Genomic DNA, 26,039 nt, shown 5'->3' with positions numbered 1-26,039 from the left:
TATGCTTTTGAATATCTACCATTTAAGGTATTAACGCATATATTCTTCACTCTTTAGCGTTTTCCTGTAAGTTTTACTCATTATAATATTGGTCTCTATTTTTTAGGAGGGATTATAGTCCATGTAATTTCTATTTACTAAGGTATCATGAGAGACTAAAACCCAAATAAGTAAAATATATGGACTTAAAAAAAATATAGAAACCGAAATTTAAATCGACAAAGACTATGAGAACAAAATTTTTATTTAAACTTAATAAATCCTCTCTTGAGGTTATTAATATGGCACTATATTTGTGGAGTTTGGAGATGGCCATCCATCATACATAGTTAAAAGTGCTATATTGATTATTATTACATAGAGATGTTTAGCAACTAACATACAATTAGGTGCTAGATATGATAGTACTAATCAATTCCCTCACGTGCATGAGCTTCAGCTTTGATCTATATTGCTTTCTATTATTCAGGGACTATATAAGGAATCCAAGCACCAACAGTAGTAGTCAGACCTTGAGATTTCTAGCATTTGTTCAGGAGTCATTCTTTCAAGCTCACTTTGCCTCCACGAAGCAAAATTATTCCTGTTCTGAGCGTCGGATGCCAATGGATAATCCTCTATTTTGTGTACTTGGGATCTCATTCTCATGTAGAGCCTCATTGTTGCAACACAATCATCGTAAGGATCCTGTATCCCAGTTTGAATGTCATACCTGCATATTTATGCAAATGAAAACAAGAAGCGTCACTTTCTTTGACGGGGGAAGTTATTTTTGCACCGGTTTAATAATAAGAAATTTTACATTCATTTTTTACTATTTATCTACTCGTATCTAATGATTTACGTAACTACAAAATTAAACTCAGTTAGATGAAAGTGAAATCAATCGTGCACTAAAATTGAGTGTATATGTTATGTCGGTATAAAATCATCCTGACTTGTTTGAAAATAAGAATAAAATTTTGTCAGACACTTACCCAAGATATGCTTGTGTTAAGTACTTGAGTGAGTTGCTCAGCTTGCTCGTTTTCATCAGTGGAGGGTATTTTGCAGTGTCCCTGTTGAGATAAATATTTGTTCAACTTGAATTCCATGTAAATATTTAAAGAAAACCTCGGAATTAATAATAAACGAATGAGAAAAAGAAGTATCCTTTTGATTGACACAAGCTTGTGTCATTTTAGGTGTTTTACACAAAGTATGACCGGTCGTACTTTGTGTAAAACTGAAAAGTTTTTTTTTTTTTTCTCACTCCAGTCACATCGCTGACGTGTAAAGTGAAAAAAAAAGTAACTTTTCAAAATTACAGTACGACCGGTCGTACTCTATGTAAATCACTAAAAGAACATAACTTGTGTCTTTTTGAATGATAGACACTGAACCCTAAACGAATATAACTACCGTAGGGTTAAATGAAAAGTGCTCTATTGTTACCCAAAAAAAAAAAAAAAAAAAAAAAGTGCTCTATTACCTAAAATAAAGTTATATAAGAATTTCTAAATTTATGAACAGATTGTTTGATTTGAGATGTATGATGAGAGAGTAAATAATCAATTTACCTTATTTTTTCTGCTCGATATTCTATTTGTAAACATTCTAGATCATGATCTAAACCATGACCCACAAGAATCCTGGCTTTTCCGCCTCTTGCTCGAATTGTCCACATAGGTTCTCCGTTGCAAAGAAAGTCCTGAATCTTCCTCTGAACTTGTTTCATTGGCATTGCATCCCTCAAGTATTCTTGTCTAATGCCTGTAGACTCATACCTGTTCAGCATATACATGATTAAATTAACTATAAAGGTCACGGATTCTAGTATAAGGAACCCTCTTTTTGCAAAAGTACAATTTAAGACTCCGTACAATTGCTACCCTAGCAAACAGGAAGCCTTCTTTATTGGGTTTGTTTGTTTCTTTTTATTTATTTATTTATTTATTTAAGAATTGATGGAATTATATATAGCTAACCTGTAGTTTGTGATTGGAATTGATGGCTTCACATAAGAGTGGAAAATTATGTTCTCGTGCTCATCGATTATGCAGACTCTTGCACAGAGATCCAATGAACCATCACTGCCACCACCAACCATTTTACAAGCTAGTGCAACAACTTGTGGTCCTCTTCCTCCCCCACCAATAGTCAAATTATCACGAATACCCAAGTTTGAAAAGCGACCAACAAGTATTCTCTAGAACAAGGTGCAGAAAAAGTTATTATACACTTCAAAGGATTTTCAAAGAATAAATATAAATCCTCCAAATAATTCTATTAATTTTCTAATCAAATTTTAAAAGCATTTCTTTTTCATTCAATACATACCATATTTTATTAAATAATAAGAGAAATATTAATATCAAGTTTATGCCAGAAATCATTTGCAAATTCTTTAGTTCACAAGTTAGAAGTTGATACAGCATTTATTCCAGAGAGTTGGCAATTTTCTTGGTGGATCCTTCGAGAGTTAGGGCTATCAAGGACTTTCAAGCAAAACTTGCACCCTCTGTAGGCAAAAATATCTCTGCACTCTTGTTTTGGCAATGGACCTGAAAAAGAAGATTAAGTCTCATCACAAATTCTCAAAAATTTCTTCAAGGAAGAAATAAAGTTTGCGTAGTTAATTTGCTTAACAATTCATGAAGAGAATATTACCTATAAGATGTTCCCTTAGAGACTCAAATGACCTGCAATGTTTCCTGCAAATGCCACAGATTGGTTCATGAACCGAATGGTATGAGATCCTCATATGCTCCACAAGGTGCTCCAGTTTGTTGAACTGTCTGAAGCATGCTGCACACTTATTCCTAATGTCATAAAACCTATGTTACTTATATATCCATGCATTTGTAAATATAGAATTTTTATTCCACTCAATGTTTCTAGTTATGATGCACACATGCACTGCTAGGTATATATGTGTATGCTTGTGTGTGTTTGTGCATGGGTGTGAGAAAGAAAACCTGTGAGTTTCTGAGCACTCAAGTCTGCAGTCCATAATTCTTTATACTAATTTTTTATATTCCTTCTGAAGGACTATAGAAAAGACTTGGACTTGAGGTCATATGTAGGAGTAAGATGGTATTTATAGAGTTGAGGGATAGGTCAAAATTGCTCCAACTTGCATAAATGGACGATTCCTAAAGGCATTATTCTTTGTATTTCTGATTCTCCCACACCCATTCCACTACCTTTTATTTTTATTTTTATTTTTTAATCTTTGGGTAAGCCTGTTAGAGAATAATATAAACCATTAAAAAGGCCTTCACCCAACACCTTAAGGTTTTGGGTTGAAATGATTCTTTACATGATATGAGACCTCCAGTGACCATAAGGTCACGAGTTCGATCCTCACCGCCCTCAACTTGTGAAATTAAATAAGATAAGATAAACCAAAAATTGAGCCTGTGCAATAATCCACGCTTCAAGCTCAAAGGGCTCTTACGTGAAGGGGTGCGTTAGAAAATAATATAAACCATTAAAAAGGCCTTCACCTAACACCTTAAGGTTTTGGGGTGAAGTAGTCACCCAACACCTTAAGATTTTAGGTTGAAGTGGTTCTTTAAAAAGTCTTCTCTCACTATCTTGTTACCTTGTTCTATTGGGGACATTGCCTATGTTGTCACAGATTTTACAAAACTTTGCTGGATGCCAAAGGGGCAAATTTTTTTCCAAAATGTCACGGTGGCAAACCCACTGTCAATGGCAACGAGTTTCAAATGCCACGTGGCACGTTTCCTTAGGCCACCAAACTTACTGTCAGTGGCAACGAGTTTGGTGGTCAAACTTGTCTCTGCATCAGGTACACGTGTCTAGCAGCCTGAAACTTGGTGTCAGTGGTAGTGAGTTTCTATCAAGAACTCGCTGCCACTGACAGCGAGTTCTAGGCTGATTGACATACCTTATAAACTCGTCATTAATGCCAGTGGGTTTCAGCTCATAAACCCCCCCTCCCCGCTCCCCTATTCACAATATCTTCTCGTTGAAACTCTATATGCTCCCCTTGCTCCCCAATTCGAGATATTCCCCTATTTTTTCTGTGTTATTTCCTCCCCTTGTTTTTTGTTTAATTTTTTAAAAATTAGTAGCAGTAGTGATTCGTTAGTTGCCATTGTGTACTACAATGGGAAGAGATATTATGGTCCTAATGATCCCATTTTTTAAGGAGATACAAAAATGTTCCGCATGAGCCCCTAGTGTAGTTATAATGCTCTAAAGAAGAAAATCAATAAGAAGTTTGGATTACAACAGGGTCAATCCTTGTCTCGATTGATTGCTAGATGTGCCTGTAATGAGATTGTTGAGAATGAAGATGTCACATTAGGAGTTGATGCATTTCAAAATCAGCGAGACACCATATTTATTGAACTATATGCGGAAGTAGACTTTGATGGACAATCTAGCAGTCAGCATTCACTCCCTTCAATTCTCTCCATTGACATCAACAAGAAGCCCAGTTTTGATCCTGAAGATAGGTATGTCTTGTAACACCCTGTGTGCACCTGGTGTATTAAACATATAAATGGTAAAAAGCGCAGCTCAATAAATGCAGAAGCTAAAATTTTCCAATTATGAACCTTATCATATTAACTAAGTGGATTTATTTATTCTTTTTCAAAAACCGCTTGTATGTAAATTGCTATAAATAACTAAACTGAATAGCCTCATAATATAAATAATGTATCAAGTCATCGAACTATGACACGTAGACCAGACATGTCCTGATACAACAATACAACTCCAGTCTGAATAACATAGCTTATTCAAATGTGGCCTGGACAACCCCCATGCTCACCAAATAAAGCAGCATAATCATGAAATCATGTCTCAAGTACAATAGCCATAAAGATGCAACAGCAAGGCAGAAATCATAATAACATAGCGAGGTATGTGCATCATCTCAACTCAACTCTGGCCTCCTGCCACTAGAGGTCTCAACCTCAGAAGTACCTGTACCTTGAAAATGTGCCCCACATGGGATGAGATCTCTAACAAGAAATCTCAGTTAGACAAGGGGTCCTCAAGGATCTCTCCACCCCATGCTCACTTACATGTGCAATATAAGTTCAAAAATTATAACAATAGTATAATGGCAAAATCTGTGCAATGCAGCATATGTCCATGTCATGTGTGTATGCATCCTACTGGCCAGAGAACAAAAAGTAGGCACTACATACGTCTACAACCCACTGTACAAGGAGTCCACCATGTACCTCACAGACGGAGTTACCATCTTGCATGTGGCCCGTCATGCTCAGGGATTATCGTCTCGTGTGGAATACCCCACATACATATACATATGGCAATGCATTATATCATAATCCAGCTCAACAGCATACCCACTATTCATCACATAAACAAATATATTTTAGAAAACACATCATGCATATAAACCATTCCTCTATGAGGTTTGATGGAACCATCAATGGGTAAAACCAAGGACACGAAATCTTACATGCAATGCCAAAATCCCAATCCAAAGGCTCGATATACACAGATACACTAACAGTCACACAATCCGACAATTGCAATTTTTTTTATATCAATAATATTATTAGTAATCAGAATCCCAATCTCATAGCAATTGAGCAATGTTTTCTTTTTCGTTTAGTGACTCAAGTCCCTCATAAACCATAATTATAGTATATTAACTCTCACTATTATTTGTATTTATTCTTTTGGCAATAACACTAACTCCCTAGAGTATCATACCCTAATTGGGGCTTCCCTACGCATCAGAACTGGTTTCTGGTCTTTCTGACAGGGGGTAATTGATTACCATACAGGGGGTAGTCGATTACTCCACACGATAATCGATTACCATGACCAGGGTAATCGATTACTCCACATGGTAATCAATTACCAAGCAGACGGTAATCGATTACTACGCGGACAAAACACGAAAACTGCAGATTTTTCTGCATAATCCGCGAGTTCCATGGCTTCCAAGGGTCCAAGGTCCAACTTTTTATCAAACAAAAGTTCAAACCACATGATTAAACATAGATATAGCATATTTTACATGAATCATTAAGGTTTCCCCTTTTTACTTCACAAACTAAGTCATTTTTAAGAAAATACAAGGGGAATGGTTTGTAGTTACCTGTGGACCTTTGAAAACAGAAAAATGGGGAAGTTTTGAGGACTTTGAAGGTGCTCCAAGCTACTGACTTGGTGGTGTATGAAAATCTCACTCAGAGGTAGGTTCTTTCTTCACAAAGTTTGGTTCTTGAAGCTTCCTAGAGTGTAATCATGGTTCACACTCTAAGAACTCAAGTGGTCAGCCTTTCCATTCATGCAAACATAATCTCAACTCTCAAGACATGATTTTTCTCTCACAAGACTCAAGCTTTACAATGTTTAATGGTGGTTCTACAACATAAGAGTGGAGAAATATGGAGAAAGGTGACTTCTTGGATATGTTTAATAAAAAAATGCTCAAGTTTTCATGAAGGAGGAGAGGTGGCAGCCATGGGGATCATCCTTGGGGTCTGAAAACTGACCTAGGGCTTTGTGACAATGGCTATTTATATAAATATGTTCACTAATCAATAATATTAGTTCTAATAGCTCCACTAATCATTTTCCTACTGAACTTTATATTCTGAACCTAGACAATTTTCTAGGAATTATCATATTTTTATTATAATTTTTCGAAATACTTCACTGGTAAGCGTTTTATACATAGCCGATATTAGTTCTGACATCACTGCTTATTATTTTTACCCCAAACTTGATATCCTTAACCTAGATATTTTTCTAAAAATATTTGTATTTTATTATAATTTTTTAGAATACTTCATCGGTACGCATTTATACCGTGAAGCAGAACCGGTATCCGCACTTTTCATCAGAAAAACGATTTAAACATTATTTGACCTTCTCGATAATTATTCTAATCTTTCTATATCTATCCAAAGTCAATTATGGAATTATTTTTTAAACTCATAATTAAATTATTTAAATTCCTAATTAACGGTGCGGGTTCTTACATGTCTTACCCCCAACACCCTCACCCTCACCAATGTCATTTGAAACGGCATCAGACTTGGCGCACAGATAGCTTTGAGGAAGAGGTGGATGAAGGTATTGTTTCAGAAAGTGACTCATCGGACACCGACGTCGAGGGTGATTTCAATTCATATTCGTCTACTGGGTATGTCATCTAATTCCTTCTCGGGGTAATGTTGGAATGCATTACCCAGCAGTGGAAGGTAAATACTTGTATGAAATAATTTTTTTTTGATGAAATTTGTTTACTACACATTTGGTTTATTCCTACGCATGTGAAGATATACAAGACATCAGAGTTCTCCATTACGGGCTCAGACAAGTCACTATACACATATTAATTAGGCACACTTAGATCAAGAGATGCCTACAATTAAGGAAGTATACCTACTTGGCAAATGGATTAAGAGCTATATAAGGACCAGGTCTTTGAGTACAAGCACGATGTATAGATGGGAATAAAGTAATTTTGTATGACGAATTATCACACAATTGTTATAGAAAAAAATGATGCCACAAGATTGATCATGTAATGTGAAAATCACAGGACGATTGTCCGTGGAGGATGGGGGCACAAGTAAAAAAGGGCGGCACTGACTGGGTTATTGGCAAATGGGTTAACGAACATGCATGTGTTAACCAAAATCTTTCCCAAGATCATAAGTAGCTGGACTCTAATTTCATTTGTTCAATGATCATAGGTATGGCAAAAATCTAATTTTCAATAATATATATATCTTACTTATTCATATATAATTTTTTGTTGATATGCATAAATGATAACGGAGGAGCCCAATGTTAAAATAGCTCTAATCCAGGAAAGGATAACAACAAATCATGAGTTTCATATATCATACAGAAAAGGCATGGAAGATAAAACAAAAGGAATTTGTTAAAATGTATGGAGATTGGGATGACTCTTATGCATTTCTGTTACGATGGTTGGATTCCATGTTGCTCTTTTCCCCAGGGGTTATTTATAAGCTAGATCTGAATGATCATTTTATTGATAATCGACTGGATCGAACTTGAAAAGTGTTCTGCAAGGTGTTTTTGACCTTCAAACAGTGTTGTGATGCCTTTAATTATTGTAAGCCGATTATACAGGTAGATGGTACCCATTTATATAAGAAATATCGAGGGATGCTATTAACTGCTACAATTATGGATGACAATAATCACATGCTTCCAATTACGTTTGGCATTGTTTCTAGGAAGAATCTTGATGACTAGTTGTGGTTTTTGGCATCGATTCGGATTCGTGTTGCATAAAAACAAGGCATCTATCTTTTCTGATCGGCATGCGACGATACTGTCTGCAGTCAGCAATGCAACATTAGAATGGCAACCACCACAAGCATACCACGCGTTCTATATTTGACATCTTGCCAGTAATTTCAATCATAAGTTCAAAAATGTGATGTTGAAGAAGCAACTAAAGAAGTTAGGTATATATTTAGAGTTATTCATCTCTTATTTGACATCGTGTGTGAAATGGGTCATAAGCTTATGTTTGTGTTTACTCAAGCAGGTTATACAACTTCCCATATGGACTTTGATGCTGGATTGGAAAAAATTAAAAAAGCTTGTCCCCAAATAACCGCATGAATAGATCGCATACCAAAAGAGAAGCGAAGTACTATATATAATGTTGAGGGTTGAAGGATTGGTCACATGCCCACTAACTTGGCAAAGTGTGTTAACAAGGTCTTTAAAGATGCAAGAAATCTTCCTATCACTTCATTGGCCAAACTCACATACGCTAGATTGGTCCATTATTTTTTGAAATATGGTAGGAGGCCTGTGAGGAGATGGATAAGGGTAATCGATCCACTAAAGTACTTTGGCAATCATATGTGGCTAATTAATAAAAAACTACTACACATTGGTTAACATGTTAGGATCCACAAAAAGACAAGATTTGAAGTTCAAGAATCATACAACCAACACACTCATCTAGGCGGCAAGAAATGGTCAGTTTCATTACCTAATTAGACATATTAATATGGTGAATTCACTACTTTTAGGTACCTGTGTAATGAAGTGATAGCAGCATGCACGACCACAAACCAAAATGCCACACAATACATTCATCTAGTTTACAGTACCACGTATCAATGTCAAGTATACTCATCTCAATGGTACCTGATTGGCAATAAGGATTGCATACCACCTAGTCATGGTCCGTCCAACTATAATCCAAAATATGTCGATAAGGCATGAAAAAGGAAGGCCTATATAGGCCATAATGATTCCCTAGACATCTTAATTTGGAGCCCCTGCAAACCTTAAACTCAAAATGATTATCATCTACTAGGGTAGCTCAACGAACATTATCTTTTGGGACCTATTGAAATAGTTAGACTTATCCTATGAGGAACAAAACTTCAATCATAGAGAGCTAGTTGGATTCTCCAAAAAGAGAATAACGCCTAAAGGACACAAGGAGTTGTGTTTGACCTTGGGAAGGAACCCTTCTACCAATTTTGTAAAACCTAAATCGAAGTGTTGTACATTTCTTTAGCCTATAATACCAACAAAATATATTTCATCAATCAATGCCTTTGAAGCTGTGGTATCCTTTTCCCACCATGCCCTGTGTAAGAACCTGCACCGTTAAATTAGAAATTCAAATAATTAATTATGAGTTTAGGAAGTAAATGCATAATTGACCTTGGATAGTTATGTGAAGACTTAAATAATTATTATAAAGACTTAATAACGCTGAAAGTCGCTTTTCTGACAAAAAATGCAGATACCGGTTCTGCTTCACGGTATAAGTGCGTACTGGTGAAGTATCCTGAAAAATTATTATAAGTGTATGAATATTCCTATAATAATATTTAGGACTGGTATGTCAAATTTGGAGTCGAAATAATGAGAACTGAGGTCAGAATTTATACCGACTGCGTGTAAACGCGTACCGGAAAAGTGTTGTGAAAAATTATAATAAAAATTTGAAAAATCTTAGAAAAATAGATAGGTTCAGAATATGAAGTTTGAGACTAAAATGATAAGTGAAACTATTAGTGTTAATACAGTGGGATTAAACTTAAGTGAACTATAAATAACTAGGGCAGAAAACCCTATGTCAGTTTTCTTCTCCTCTTACGTGAGTTTTTCTGAGTCTTTGGTTGCTGCCACTGTAAGAACCTATACCGTTAATTAAGAAAATTAATTAATTATATATGAGAATTAGGAAATAATTCCATAATTGACCCTAATAATTATTATGAGGCTTAAATAAGTATGTTAAGTGATTAAGAACGCTGAAAGTCGTTTTTCGGAAGAAAAGTGAAGATACCGGTTCTGCTAGTCAGTATAAATGCATACCGAAAAAGTATCCCGAAAAATTATAATAAGTGCATGATAATTCCTAGAATAATGTATAGGACTTGTAAAACGAGTTTCAAGTTAAAATAATAAGAACTGGTGCCAAAAACTGGTACTGGCTATGAAAAGCGCGTACCGAAAAGGTGCTCCGAAAAATATAAAAAAAATATGATAATTCTTGTAAAATTGAGTAGGTTAAGAATCCTGAGTTTGGGATTAAAATGCTAAGCGTAGAAATTAAAGTTAATACTGTGTGTTTTATGGTTAAGTGGTTATATATACACTTATGTTGGGCACAAAACCCTAGACTCTCTTTTCCTACGTGAGTTGGGTGGCTGGTCAGCTTCTTGTTACTGTTACATTGCCTACTTGCTTCATTTGGTGAGCTTTAAGCCTTTTCTTCCATTTATTCTTCTCTTTGGTGGAGTAAACACTTGGGTGTGTGATTGGGAGTGTGTTTGGCACCTTGTTTCTGAGTGTTGGTGGCTTTGTTGTGCTTGTGAGGGGGATGAGTTGGTGAGTTGTAGTGTTGGAGCTTTGTTCTTGGTTGTTGAAGCTCCTAGTGGTCATCTTTGTGAGGAAAGGAACCACCTTGTTGTACATTTTCGTGCACCCCTTGTGTCAGCACCTTGAAGCTGACTTGTGAGCTCCAAGAACACCTTTGGTTGGCTGTTTTGAGCTTTGGGTAAGTTGCTCAACCTTGATCATGAGTTTTAATGGTTTAATGGTGGTGTCTGTGCATATAAATGGGTTAAACAAGTAACCAACTAGTATGTGGACTTGAAACAGATTTAAAGATGCATGCTTTGACGTTTTAAAGTGTTAAAAATGGTACCTTGGAAGGATATCTTCGCGAAATGCAGAAACTGCATTCTGTCGCGAAATATCCGGATATGATATCCGGATATGGGATATCCGGATATGGGGATCTGGATATCCGGATTTTGATATCCGGATATGCCCCCGACGAATATCCGGATATTCTGGGATTTCGAAGAACAGTAGCTACACTGTTTATAAAGTAGGCTATTGGGGTTTGTGGACCCTAGATTGATGAAGTTGAACTTCTGTTTTAATTGAACTAAGTCAGAATCAAGTGGTTAAGGGCTTATGGCTTTGTGTGAAGCCTTAAGACATAAATCGTAAAAGGAAAAACGTAGTCTGTAATTATGTTTATGCTTTTGAGCTTTGTTGTTGATATACTTGCTGGTCCTAATCAGATTGTGATCTGCTGTGTGTTGGACTTAAGCTGTGTGGACTCTTGGCTTTGGATAGTGAGCTTGCAAGGTAAGCTTTCGTGTCCTCGGTTTAGCCATGTTGTGGTTCCACCATGTCCCATGGGGGTATGGTTATATGCATGCTGTGTTACATGCTTTTCATGTTTTGGAAATGCTGTTGAGCTGTTATATGCTAGTGCCTTTATGATATGCATGTGGTGTTCCACCTATACGGTAATCCTGAGTATGTGGTACATACGATATGGTGAAGCTGTGGGTGAGGTGCAAGCAGTGTTCCTTGTACTATCTGTAGGTAATAGACGTATTCCTGCATTTCTCTGGCCAGTAGAATAGTATTGACACACATGGCATGAATATCTGTTGCACTGCATTGAGTTTTGGAACTTATGTTGAATTACTACTTTTAGAACTTATATTGCACATGTAAGTGAGCTTGGGGTGGAAGATCCTTGAGGACCCCTTGTCTTACTGAGATTTCTGATTTAGAGATCTCACCCCACGTTTGGGGAATGCTTATTTCAGGTTCAGATAATGTGGGGGTTGAGACCTCTAGTGGCAAGAGGCCAGAGCTTAGCTGATAGATGATACATGTTTATGCTGCTTTGCTGATATGCTGTTATGATTGGATGTTGGATCCTGTTTACTGTCTTATGCTTTTAGCTTCAGTTTATGGATTTATATGTTGAGACTTTGTTGGTTATGCTGTTGATTTGGTGAGCATGGGGATTGTTCATGCCACGTAGACTTGTTTATTGTCTTGTTTAATTTGGAGTTGTATTAATGTATCAGGATATTGTCCGGACTTTGTGTAGTAGATCTGTGACATAGATACTCACTTTATCTATATTATGAGGTATTTCAGTTAGATGTCTTTTTGCAATTTACATACAAGCGATATTTTATAAAATTGATTAAGTAATCAACTTGGCTAAGTATAATGACGTCATAATTGAATAGAAAAAGATATTCCGCATTTTTAATTAAGCGCAGCTTAATACGATGATATGTTAACAAACCGGGTATACACGGGGTGTTACAGCCACCTTGCCTCCACCTTTCCGCTCCAATGAAGCTCCAAGAGACCACCTTTTCTCTTGCTTTCTTCACAAAAAATCCATGTGTGAGTGTGTTCTAGCCTTAGGAGGTTGAAAGGCTAGTCATTTCTGAGTTATAGCTTCTGTTGGGAGAGTGTGGGGTGCTGACTTCTTGGGTTTGTATGAAGGGAGTCATTTTCTTAGCATTTGTGACTTCAAGAAGCCACATTTGAAGGAAAAGGACCTAGCTTGGTGATCAATTTCGTGGCTCTACATTGGCAGTAGTGTGGAGTGATATTTTAGGCCACAAGTCACCTCCTTGTTTTTGAGTTCTTGAGCCCATAGGTATACCATCATCATTCCCCTTGAAATCCATGATTTTAGCTTGCTTAAGTCACTAAAAGGGGGAACTTTGGTTAATCAAGTTAAGAGTTGTTAATCTATGCATGTTAAGTGTTTTTGAACATATGTTTTGGAAAAAAATCGGACCTTGGACCTTGGGGAAGTTTATGGGTCGCAGATTATGCAGAAAAATTTTGCAGAATTCTGTTCTGTCCGCGTCGTTAGTGATTACCTTTCACTTGGTAACCGATTACCATGTACAGTAATCGATTACTCTATCTTGGTAATCGGTTACCATGTGCAGTAATGGATTACCAATTGTTTGGTAATCGATTACCACCTTACAGAATGACCAGAAACCAGTTTTAATGCGTGCGAAAGTTCCCATTTGGGCACGATGCCCTAGGAAGTAAGTGTTACTGTTGGAAAACATTAATACCTTTAATGGTGAGGCTTAATGCATGATAATTATGAACTAGAAAGGATGTAAACAAAAAAGGAAATGTTATCGTAATGTCATGAACTAGATTATGAATGTTGATAAGATTTCTGGCCTAAACAGATTGTGATTGTTCTGTTTCTAGACCTTGAGCTGGTGTGGACTCTTGAATTTGGATTGCTAGCTTGAGAGGTAAGCACTTGTGTCCTCGGATTGATCTATTGCTTGTTCCACCGACCTCCATGGGAGGGTGGTTTATATGCATGTATGCTTATTTGAAAAATGATATATGCACTGGTATATGCCTGAGATATGTTGATATAACTGTTGATGTAATGTATGAATGTGATGTTGATTACTTACACGATCAGGCTACGACCCTGGTGTGTAAGGCATATGGCTGCGACCCTTATGTTTAGATAGGTCACAGACGTGCATAAACCCTATCTTGTTCCCTGGCCAGTTGAACCGCACTTGCATACATCACATGAGATATGAATTGTAGTACTTGGCTCGTTTAGCAAGAGATATGTTGTCATGATTTAAATGTCTTAACATGAGCATGCATTGTAATTACTATTTCTGAACTTATATATATATACTTGTAAGTGAGCTTGGGGCGGAAGAGTCCTGGAGGACCCCTTGTGTTATTGAGATTTCTTGTTAGAAATCTTACCCTGTGTTGGGGCACATTTTCAGGTACAAGTACCTCTGAGGTTGAGACCTCTGGTGGCAGGAGGCCGGAGTTGAGCTGATTGTGCATGTACAGTTTCTTCCTATATCACATGACTATGCCTATTTTACATTTTATGGCTATTGTATTTGAGACTGGATGTCAATGTTGATTTATTTGGTGAGCATGGGAGTTGTCCATGCCACATGATGATTAGCCATGTTTGATTTATTTGAATTGTATAATGCATCACGATATTGTCTGGTCTACGTGTTGTAGTTCCGTGACTAGATACACATTTATATTAAGAGGATATTCAGTTAGCTTAAATTGCGATTTACATACAGACAATATTTTGAAAAATGAATAAATAATCAACTTGGTTAATAATGATGACGTCGTAATTGAAAAGAAAAAGTTAGCTTCCACATTTATCTAGCTGCGCCATTACCATATGTATGTCTAATACGTCGGGTGCATACGGGGTGTTATATTTTATGGTATCAGAGCACTTTCTAGGGAAAAAGCCTGTACGTATTGCAATAACTTAGGATGCCTTGTTTTGTGAAATGTCTGTTGTGTTTCTTTTTGGGTTTTACTATGATGATGCATGCGTGACCACATTGTATGGGCCTGATCAACTCATTCTTTGTGTAACTTGTGCAGAGTCATGGTACTACCTCGGAGGAACCGAGAGACGAGAGAGGGTAAACCTGACCCGGTTCTGGCTGCATTGGTTGAGATGCAGGCGGCTCGACAGGCAGACTAGGAGGCCATTAGAGTGGCCAACCAGGCGATGCTGGACGCCGTGAGAGAGGCGAACAGCAAAGCTACAGAGGATGTGCTCGAGGCAAACTGCCTGGCGAACATGACCATGATGCGGGTCATGTTGGAGGAGATGAGGACTGGTCATGTTGGTGGCCAGCATCCTCTGCCACCACCTCCACCGCCACCATCACCGTCGCCGCCTCCTCCAAGTCACCAGGATGGGCTTGGAGGAGATGGGGCGCACATTCCTAAGGGCGATACTCAGAGTCGCATGGAGGGCGTGAGTCACCTCTTGGGTTTGATGCAGCCTTACTTTGAGCCTGCGGAGGACCAAGAGACGCGAGATCGTCGGCTGAATGATCTCCGTGAGCATAAGCCACCTTCCTTTGAAGGATCCTACGATCTCATTGTTGCTGCGAGATCGTTACAGGCTCTGGACAAGATATTGAGGGTGATGCAATGTATGGATCCCCAGAAGTTGATGTTCGCGACTTACATGTTGGAGGGAGATGCTCATGAGTGGTGGATGAACACCTTTCAGGTGTATGAGACGCAGGGTCATGTTATCACGTGGCCATTCTTTGAGGAGTGTTTTCTGGGGAGATATTTTTCATATGATGCCCAAGAGAGGAAACAAGGGGAGTTTAAGCGCCTGGTGCAGGGCTCAATGAATGTTAACGAATACTTGGCTAAGTTCAATGAACTGGCCAAATTTGCACACTTCAGGATTGCTATGCCTACACCGGCATTCCTGGCTTCTAAGTTTCGTTGGAAACTTAATGAGGAGATCGCAGATAGGATTGCTGGAGCTGCATCCATAGATTTTGGCACTTTGATTCAGCAGTGTCGTGACATAGAGGAGGTCTGTGTGATCAGCAAGGCCAAGAAGGTCAAGATATCTGAGATAGAGTAGTCAGTGGTTCCTATTAGGAAAAGAACAAGAGATATGATGGCAAGGGCAAGGGAAAGAAGTTGCAAGCCACAGCTGTTCAACAAGTTTAAGAGGACCCCTACACCGCAGGGAGGTTTTGCTAGACCTCCTTCCACTCCTAGATGTGCGGGATGTGGAAAGGAGCATTTGGGACGTTGAGATACTGGGGAGTTGGTATGCTACAAGTGTGGAAAGAGTGGCCATATGGCCAAGGATTGTTATACATAAGTTTCTAGGGCTGCAGCAGTTCAGGCGGTCCCTCTTTAGATGATTTTTGCTCCACCTACAGCGGCACCTGTTGTGCCATGGGTCGAGTGTATACCTTGGATCGCCAGCAGTCGGACAGAGCTCCGAACCTTGTGAGAGGTACCGTTTCTATTGGTAGTCGTGTTGTAGATGTATTGTTTGACTCCGGGGCTGCGCATTCTTTCATCGCGACTCCGATTGCTGTGGGGCTTGAGTTGCCCATTTCTGTGCTTTCTCCATCGTTGCGGGTTACTAGTTGTCCAGGAATTGTGTGATGATTGATTGTTATGCTAAGAAAGTGGTGATGTCTCCGTGTATTTTCACTGCTAGTTCCTTGCCATATATATTAGTACTGTAGGCTAGGAGAGCCTTGAGAGCAGAGGCATATGGTTATGTCATGTTGGGAGGTTTGGTGATATTACTGGTATTCCTGTGGTGAGGAAATTTCTCGAGGTGTTGATAACTCATATTTTATTACACTTATTTGTTAATCTTGATTAATATTTTTAGGATTTATTTGAATAAAATAATGATTTTTAGAGTTAATTTAGATTTTTAGTTTTTGATTGGGTTTAATTTATTTTCGTCAGAATTTTTCAACTTTACGTTACTTTTGTATTTTGGCCATATCTCGGTTCACAGTTTTCGGATTGACTCCATTCTTGTTGGGTTTTTCAGGTAACGCAGAGGACTACAATTCTTATGAAGATATCGAAGCCCAATTCGGACTGGAAGCTAGTCGATTTCTGACACCAAGTTGGACGCGTTTTGCTAAAGTTTTATTTGATTATTGGACTTGTAATTTAAATTAAAACCCAATTACTTAAGTGGCCCAAAGCCAAGTTTTAGTTTTTATTTTATTTCCTATTATAGACAGATGGGCCGATCAGAACTGAGCCTTCACCCGATTTGGATAGAGTATATGACGGCAGAGTAGGAAACTTTTCGGCATTCTGCAATTTCCGAATTTTGGGATCAAAGTATTTTCTCTGAAGCGTTCTTCGCGTTCTTCGCATTCTTCGTCTTTTTCTTCTTCTTCTCTTTATTTATTTTAATTTTTAATCATGTTTATCCTAGCCATGCTAGGCTAAAACCCCTTTAATCAACCTAAGGGGAAGGGATTCCATGGATCTGTCTAGAGGATTCGCGATCATTCTCTAATCGGATTCGTTTCTTTTCCCTAACTCAGATCGATATCGTGTGATTGTGTATATTCGATCTGAGATTCGCGATTGCGATTATGGGAAAAGAATGATAATCAAATTTGATGATCAGATTGTTCTCAATTGAAAATAAGGATTCTGATTCAATTGAGATTAATTGCGAATTTGGTAATTTTTATCTAAGGAAGGACATCCTAGGAACCCTAACCTTAGGTTGGTTAACTTTTAATTACGAATTTTGAATCCCAATTTTTATACTCTGTCTTTTAATTATTCAACCAAAATCCAAAATCCCCTTTTTCTATTTTCTGTTTTCATAATCGATTTTTACCAAAACAATTTCCTTGAGAGACGACTTAGGGTTTCCACTTTACTGCAAACTTTCTAACCCTAAATAAAAAAAAAATTTAATTTGCGTGAGTTCGACAGCTCGTGTCAGGTGCTTCCCGAGAAAATTCCTGAGTTTTCGTCACAGAGGGAGATAGAGTTCTCCATTGATCTATTGCCTGGTGTGGGGCCTATTTCACTAGCTACATACCGGATGTCTCCACCTGAGTTAGCGGAACTGAAGAAGCATATTGAGGATCTTTCCGCAAAGCATTTCATTCGACCGAGCGTGTCTCAGTGGGGAGCACCGGTCATCTTTATTAAGAAGAAATATGGGACTATGCGATTGTGTACCGACTACAGACAGCTGAACAAGGTGACAATCAAGAAAAATTATCCCTTCCCTCGTATTGATGATCTGTTTGATCAACTTAGGGGTGTTTGCGTGTACTCAAAGATTGATCTTCGGTCCAGATACCATCAGATTCGGGTTAAGCCGGAAGATGTCCCTAAGATCACGTTTCGTTCGAGATACGATCATTATGAGTATTTGGTGATCCCGTTTGGACTCACCAATGCACCGGCAGTGTTCATGGATCACATGAACCGTATTTTCCAGCCGTATTTGGATCGGTTTGTGATCGTTTTCATTGACGATATTTTGATTTACTCCAAGAGTGAGGAGGAGCATGCGGAGCACTTAAGGATTGTGTTGCAGGTGCTGAAGGAGAAAAAGCTATATGTTAAGCCTTCAAAATGTGAGTTTTGGCTTAAGTCGATGAAATTTCTTGGGCATGTGATTTCTGTAGAAGGAGTTGTAGTAGATCCAAACAAGATTGAGGCTGTGTTGGAATAGGAGAGGCCCAAAACAGTTACAGAAGTTAGGAGTTTCTTGGGTTTGACAGGTTACTATAGGAGGTTCATTGAGCGATTCTCCAAGATGGTGTTGCCATTGACTCGCCTTACCCGGAAGGAGACTCCATTTGTGTGGACTCATGAGTGTGAGGAGTACTTTCAGGAGTTGAAGGAGAGATTAACCACGGTACCGGTGTTGGTCCTTCCTGATCCTGCTGAGCAGAGTGAGCTGTATTGTGACACCTCTGGGAAGGGGCTGGGTTGTGTGCTGATGCAGACTGGTAGAGTTATCGCTTATGCTTCGAGGCAGTTGAAGCCTCATGAAGAGAACTACCCGACCCATGATCTAGAGTTGCCTGCGATTGTTTTTGCCTTCAAGATTTGGAGGCATTACCTTTATGGAATGAAGTTTGCCGTGTTCAGTGACCACAAGAGTTTAAAGTATCTGTTTGACCATAAAGGAGATGGATCAAATTTTTGAAGGACTACGACTTTGAGTTGAAGTACCATCCTGGCAAGGCCAATGTTGTAGCTGATGCTTTGAGTCAGAAATCCATGAGTTTATCCAGTTTGATGATGGGTGACTATGATGTAATTGAGAAGTTTCGATATTTGACAGTGACCTCTTTGTTTGAGGGTGCACTTCTCGAGATGGAGATTATGAGAGTTGAAAATGAGCTAATGGAAAAGTTCAAAGAGGCGCAAGTGCAAATGGAGTGCCTTGACTATGTGAAGAACCAAGATGGTGTATCTTGGAATGAAGATGGATTACTGATTTTTTAGAAGAGGATCGTAGTTCCTAGAGGCACATTGACTGAGGAGGTGATGACAGAGGCTCATAAGGGCCAATTCACACTACACCTTGGGGCTACAAAGACATACAAAGATTTGAGGAGAAACTTCTGGTAGCCGGGCATGAAGAAAGATATAGCTGTTTATGTCTCCAAGTGTTTGAGATGCCAGAAAGTGAAGATTGAACACCAGAAACCGCCTGGTAAGCTTCAACCTCTTCAAATTCCGCAATGGAAGTGGGAGAGCATTTCCATGGACTACGTAGTGGGATTTCCTAAGACTCAGGTTGGTTGTGATTCTATCTGGGTCATTGTTGACAGATTGACTAAGTCTTCCCATTTTCTTCCGATAAAAGTGAGCTTCCCTACAGAGTAGTTGGCCAAACTATATGTTCGTGAGATCGTGAGGCTTCACGGGGTACCCAAGAGTATCATTAGTGATAGGGACCCGAAGTTCATATCTCGGTTCTGGGAGACGCTGCAGGAAGCTTTTGGTACTCAATTGAGATTGAGTATAGCCTATCACCCTCAGACTGATGGACAGACTGAGTGGACCATCCAGATATTGGAGGACATGTTCAGGGCTTGCACCTTGGAGCAGGGATCAGCGTGGGATTGATACCTACCTTTGATTGAGTTTTTGTACAACAACAATTTTCATGCTAGTCTGGGCATGACACCCTACGAGGCGTTGTATGGTAGGAGGTGTCAGACTCCTACTTGTTGGTCTGAGGTTAGAGATAGAGAGTTATTTGGCTTGGACTTTGTTCAAGAGACCACCCAGCAAATACAAATGATCAGAGAAAAGCTGAAGCAGACACAGAATTGCCAGAAGAGTTACTATGACAACAAGCATCGGCCTCTAGAGTTCAGTGAGGGTGAGCACGAGTTTGTGAGACTTTCATCTGTCACCGATGTTGGTCAGACCCTCGGAGTGAGGAAGCTTAGCCTGAGATTCATAGGGCCATACCAGATCCTTGGTAGGATAGGGCCTGTTACCTACCGGCTTGCCTTGCCTCCGAACTTGGCAAACATCCACGATGTGTTTCACGTGTCTCAGCTTCAGAGATATATAGCAGACCCTTCGCACGTGGTGCAACCAGATGATGTGGAGGTTCGAGAGAACTTAAAGACTCCCGTCGGACCACTCAAGATACTTGATCGTGCTGAGAAGAGACTGAGAAATAAGGTTATTCCCAAGGTCAAAGTGCAATGGGAAGGGAGAACTTATGAGGAGTGTACTTGGGAGCGGGAGGACGAGCTTCTCCGGCAATACCCCGAGTTTAGGGACAGGTATGTCTCTAATTTTGCGAACAAAATTTTTAAAAGGTTGGGTGAATGTAAGAACCCGTACCGTTAAATTAGGAATTTAAATAATTAATTATGATTTTAGGAAATAAATGCATAATTGACCTTGGATAATTATGAGAAGACTTAAATAATTATTATAAGGGCTTAATAACGCTAAAAGTCGATTTTCTGACGAAAAGTGCAGATACCGGTTCTGCTTCACGGTATAAGTATGTACTAGTGAAGTATGCCGAAAAATTATAATAATTGTATGAATATTCCTAGAATAATATTTAGGACTGATATGTCAAATTTTGAGTCGAAATAATGAGAACTGACGTCAGAACTTATACCGACTGCGTGTAAACGCGTATCAAAAAAAGTGTTGTTTAAAATTTATAATAAAAATATGAAAAATCTTAAAAAATGGCTAGCTTCAGAATATGAAGTTTGAGATTAAAATGATAAGTGGAACTATTAGTGCTAATACAATGAGAATAAACTTAAGTGAACTATAAATACCTAGGGCACAAAACCCTAGGTCAATTTTCTTCTCCTTCTACGTGAGTTTTTCTGAGTCTTTGGCTGCTGCCACCTTTCCTTCACCTTCCCCCTCTATTGAAGCTCCAAGAGACCACATTTTCTCTTGCTTTCTTCACAAAAAATCTAGGTTTGAGTGTGTTCTAGCCTTGGGAGGTTGAAAGGCTAGTCATTTCTGAGTTGTAGCTTCTGTTGGGAGAGTGTGGGGTGCTGATTTGGTTTGTATGGAAGGAGTCATTTTCTTAGCATTCGTGACTTCAAGAAGCCACTTTTGAAGGAAAAGGACCTAGCTTGGTGATCAATTTCATGGCTCTACATTGGCAGTAGTGTGGAGTGATATTTAAGGCCCCAAGTCACCTCCTTGTTTATGAGTTCTTGAGCCCATAGGTATACCATCATCATTCCCCTTGAAATCCATGACTTTAGCTTGTTTAAGTCACTAAAAGGGGGGGACTTTGATTAATCAAGTTAAGAGTTGTTAATCTATGCATGTTAAGTGTTTTTGAACATATGTTTTGAAAAAAAAATCGGACCTTGGACCTTGGGGAAGCTTGTGGGTCGCGGATCATGCATAAAAATTCTGCAGAATTCTGTTCTGTCCGCGTGGTAATCGATTACCTTTCTCTTGGTAATCGATTACCATGTACAGTAATCGATTACTCTATTTTGGTAATCGGTTACCATGTGCAATAATCGATTACCAATTGTTTGGTAATCGATTACCACCTTACAGAATGACCAGAAACCAGTTTTAATGCGTGCGAAAGTTCCCATTTGGGCACGATGCCCTAGGAAGTCAATGTTACTGTCGGGAAACATTAATACCTTTAATGGTGAGGCTTAATGCATGATAATTATGAACTAGAAAGGATGTAAGGCATAAGGCTGCTTATTTGAAAAATGATATATGCACTGGTATATGTCTGAGATATGTTGATATAATTGTTGATGTAATGTATGAATGTGATGTTGATTACTTACGCGATCAGGCTGCGACCCTGGTGTGTAAGGCATAAGGTTGCGACCTTTATGTTTAGATAGGTCGCAGACATGCATAAACCCTATCCTGTTCCCTGGCCAGTTGAAGCGCACTTGCATACATCACATGAGATATGAATTGTAGTACTTGGCTCGTTGAGCAAGAGATATTGAAAGATAAATTTATGAAACTTTCTCTTCTAGATAACAAACAAAAGAACTTGGAATGAATACAATGTTTCTCTTTTTGAATAAATTCCTTCTCAACCTAAAGATTACATAAGGTTGTGCATGGGTCAATTCGGTTCGATTTTCTTTGTCGAACCAAATAGAATTGGAAAAAACAATTCACTTCTGCGAAATGAATTAGTTTATTAGTTCGGTTCAGTTCTGAATTGGTTCATATCGAGTTCAATTCAGTTCAGAAGTTCTAAACAGGTTTTAAACCACATTGAAGGAAAAAATAAAAAAAATATGTATAAATAATACTGAAAATTAAAAAAAAGTGAAAAAAAATTAGAAATAAAATGCATAAGAGAAAAAAGAAAATAAAAAACTAAATAAATCAAGAACTAGTTTTTAAAAAGCAGTTCAGTTCAAGAACTCGTTTTTAAAAACAATTCTATTCAAGAAATGATTTTTAAAAACCAGTTCGTTTTAAGTGCGGTTTATGTCCACTTATGATGATGTATTCAACCAATTGCTTGTGAAAAACATATGTGCCCCATATTCTTGCTTCATGAAATCCTAGCTTGGACTGCCCATCCTTTACTCATTCCTCCATTGTTGCCCCTATACTTAACATCAAGACAATAATTATAGTCTTGAGAAAATTAGCCAAACAATTGATAGCCTCCTACCTTGCATTCTTCTAGCAAGCTATCAAGGAAGGATGGATCAAAGAGAAAGTGTTCTCGTATGCCATTGAGGAACAATAATGTACGTTAAAGGACACCATACACTTTGGAGTCTTCAAGAAATCAGGTATGAAACAAATCATTTGCGTGTTTTTAACGAGTAGATCCTAAGGAATCTCATGAGGACCATAAAATGTTACAGGTTCCGCATTGAAGAACAAAAGCAAAAATATTTGTTTTTCACCCTCATGAGCGAGTTCCTTATATGATAAGGTACTCCCATTTTAACGTTCACAAACATGTATATGGCTCCATTCTCCACCCTCAATCCACTATAAGTCAAAGGTTTTTCGTCTCTTATACGTCCATTACACAACGTAGGTTGGCCCGACTTCTCTCTTTGGTCACCATTACCACTGAAGGGCTTACTTTCCTTACAAATGGTCATATCAAAAGCATAGAAAGGTAGGCATGGAAAAACATGATGAACACTACTCACACAAAAAAGATAGAGGAAAAGCAATTGCAAGAAATCTTAAAACACAAGCAAAAGTCACATTAAAGGCAATCATCCTTTTTTTGAAATGAAACAAACATTAAGTGACAAGGACAGATGTGTCAATCCACTCAATGCTCCAAAAAGGTTGGAAATATTTAATTAATGGCAGTTGATATGACCCCTAACGCATCTATGCATGGCTAAAAACATTTAAGCTAACCATAAATGAACACCCATTGCCGGCAACCATTGAAAAGTCAAAAAAGGCAACAAGACAGGATGAGTTCTCTAAATGACTTTAGACTATGAAAAATCTCTATCGTAATAACGTGAAATCACGAGCCACGATGTTCGAGATCCTAATGTGCTAAGGGGGACTTTTTAAGGTCGATAACATGGCCTAGTTGTCAAAGCCGAAAAACACCTATCGACAAACTAACATGCGTAGTATCGTGTAGTATGACAACACACATTTCTCCCCGATACTCGCTATAAAGATGTAAGCTTCTAATGTAGAGGCTCATACTATTAGAAAAAAGCTAATTTGTGACAAAATATTTAGTCGCAAATTCCATTGCAAAAGTCAAATTCCATTGTAAACAAAATTTGTGACTAAATTCCACAGAATTTCGTCGCAAATCAAAGTTTTTCTAGTAGTATATGGACCCCCAAGGTAGCAACCTAACTTATATACAAACGCGGGGAACATGCCCTCAAATACACATTTTCTTCCTTGAATGCAAAATTTGCCTACTTAATGGTTAGAGTCCTTGGATATGCATACCATCCCTTGCCCATCAAACTCTGATGAAGGAGAGTATCCAATCAACTTTGCATGGAGATCGGAGAAATCTATGTCCTCATCCAATACTTAAGCTATTGTTCTACCTGATCTCTAGGATAGAATAAACTATTTTCAATTAAATGATGCATTCATGTTCACCATAAGAATTCTCATTCAACAAAAAATATTATTAACAAGTTTAGTTCTATGGGATGAACTTCACTTTTTTTGTGTGTAGATTTCTTTACCAACTCATTGATTACTCAACTAATCCAGTCGAATTGGGTAGGACCACAAAGATGATAAAGCTCTTCCTATCATGTTTTTAACGTATTTGCGTATCCCAAAACCGAACTCAAGATAAATGATTAAGTTGAAATAATCTCGTACCAATTGATCCATGTGCTTTGTAGTATAAGCACTTTCTGCACAGGGTAAACCAAACATATATTCAATACAATGCTAGCTTTCACAAGGCGATTGGAATTATCCCTCAGATATTCCCTTGTCATATGGGAAAAATGCCATTTGAATTAATGCAAATATCAATCTACAAGCATATTTAAAAATAAAAATTCCACAATAAATTTAACTCAATAAATTTAACTCTACAAACATATCTCAAAATCTACGACCTTCAATGCAATCCACAATAACAATGTTATGGATTGGATCCATATCTCAACCATATATCCAATAGGAGATCACAATCTATCTCAATCTTATCACATCAACATAATCCAAGGAGGATCAAGGAATAAGATCCTTATCCCCAACAAAAAAGGCAATTAGCATATCAATCAAGGGAGATCTAAAGCCTAAACCAACAAAGGTAAACCCTATAAATAAGAGGCTAAAGACCTCAGGTACACACTTTTGACCTATTTACTATTACTGTCAATATTGTGCATATACTCATGTCTTGGCTATACACCTATTACTTGTGCACAGTAATTTGTACATTTGCTTTAAGCCAATAGGATATTAAATAGATATCTCTAAGTGCATACCTTTACGGTATAGATCTACAGTTCATCAGGACTGTACAAACAATAATCAAATTGTAATAAATCTCAAAACATCTCAAAGTTTTACAGTACATAACCTAATTATGCCTAAACTCAAATCAAAAATAAGATTACAAGTATGTTTTTTCTTCGTGTTAAATGTGATGTCTGTAGAATCGTGCGTAATATGTATATCTGCTATAGGATCCAGTTGAAGGCAATAAAATCCCAACACGTTCTGGTTCTGGACTTCATCTAACCACATAGAAAACATGTGGAGCAGATACAACCTACATAAACTTCAGTACATCTAATGATGCGAACATTATTCTTTATATATACCTTACTTCCTGTTCAAAAATCCTAGCTGACCAAAGAATGTTATGGTCTTGCCATTGTGTCTTTTTTTTTTTTTTTTTTAATCATCAATAGGACAAAGTGATAATTAAGATGTTTGTGTGTGTATTTAACCAATTTCCTTAAGAATCGTTATTGGTGCAAGAAAATGTAACAATTTGGATTATACAAGCAATTGCTGATTGAAACTTTAGCTTTAAATGAAGGGAAAATCTCTAAGCGTTTGGTAAAGGAAAAAAAAAAATTTACCCGAAAATCTCAATTTTTAAAAATATAATTTTTACATTCAGTTTATGATAACATCTGAAAATTTAAAATTTAAAAAATTTTAATTTCCCAAAAAAGACCTCGTACCAAACCCCTCTAAGGGTTTTGATAAGCTGAATTACCGTCACTTTCGGTAAAACTGAAGATAAGGTCTTCCTAGCAGCTGGGCTTTATCGTATTCGTAAGGCATCAATTTGGTCACAAAGTTTATTGTATGGAATAGTCCTAGTTTCCATGCTAAGGGAAGGTTGACTTGGAAAACCAGGGAATGTCAGCAGGACCTTTTGACTATGGTCGGGGACCCCAAAAGTGGAT

At 37.9% G+C, this 26,039-nt stretch overlaps 1 protein-coding gene across 2 annotated transcripts; it reads right to left on the bottom strand.

Annotated features, from left to right (window-relative positions):
* Positions 1 to 287: 287 nt before the first annotated feature.
* Positions 288 to 3,028, bottom strand: LOC133297750 (uncharacterized). Of its 2 annotated transcripts, none has more exons than XM_061496946.1 (7): positions 2,958 to 3,028; positions 2,650 to 2,801; positions 2,413 to 2,543; positions 1,968 to 2,188; positions 1,560 to 1,766; positions 978 to 1,058; positions 288 to 712 (listed from the first exon to the last, which is right to left on the bottom strand). In XM_061496946.1, the coding sequence occupies exons 1-7, from the start codon at positions 2,990 to 2,992 to the stop codon at positions 466 to 468; spliced, it is 1,074 nt and encodes a 357-aa protein (XP_061352930.1). In that variant the 5' UTR covers positions 2,993 to 3,028; the 3' UTR covers positions 288 to 465. The 2 variants fall into 2 exon arrangements, with proteins under 2 accessions (XP_061352930.1, XP_061352931.1); XM_061496947.1 differs by having other exon boundaries at positions 2,416 to 2,543.
* Positions 3,029 to 26,039: the final 23,011 nt, after the last annotated feature.

The sequence above is a fragment of the Gastrolobium bilobum genome, unplaced genomic scaffold (assembly GCF_033153095.1).
Source record: "Gastrolobium bilobum isolate Gb01-03AN ecotype WA unplaced genomic scaffold, APGP_CSIRO_Gbil_v1 utg3578, whole genome shotgun sequence".
NCBI lineage: Eukaryota > Viridiplantae > Streptophyta > Magnoliopsida > Fabales > Fabaceae > Gastrolobium > Gastrolobium bilobum.
The sequence above is the reverse complement of the archived record's forward strand: the minus strand, read 5'-3'. Positions and strand labels throughout refer to the sequence as shown.

What these genes read in the sequence shown, in the direction of transcription:
- LOC133297750 (XM_061496946.1), bottom strand. Translation starts at nt 2,992, where the DNA reads ATGGACTGCAGACTTGAGTGCTCAGAAACTCACAG. An exon ending in TCTAAGGGAACATCTTATAG is followed by an intron (nt 2,544 to 2,649) that starts GTAATATTCTCT and finishes CTTCTTTTTCAG; the next exon opens with GTCCATTGCCAAAACAAGAG. An exon ending in ATTCCAATCACAAACTACAG is followed by an intron (nt 1,767 to 1,967) that starts GTTAGCTATATA and finishes TATGCTGAACAG; the next exon opens with GTATGAGTCTACAGGCATTA.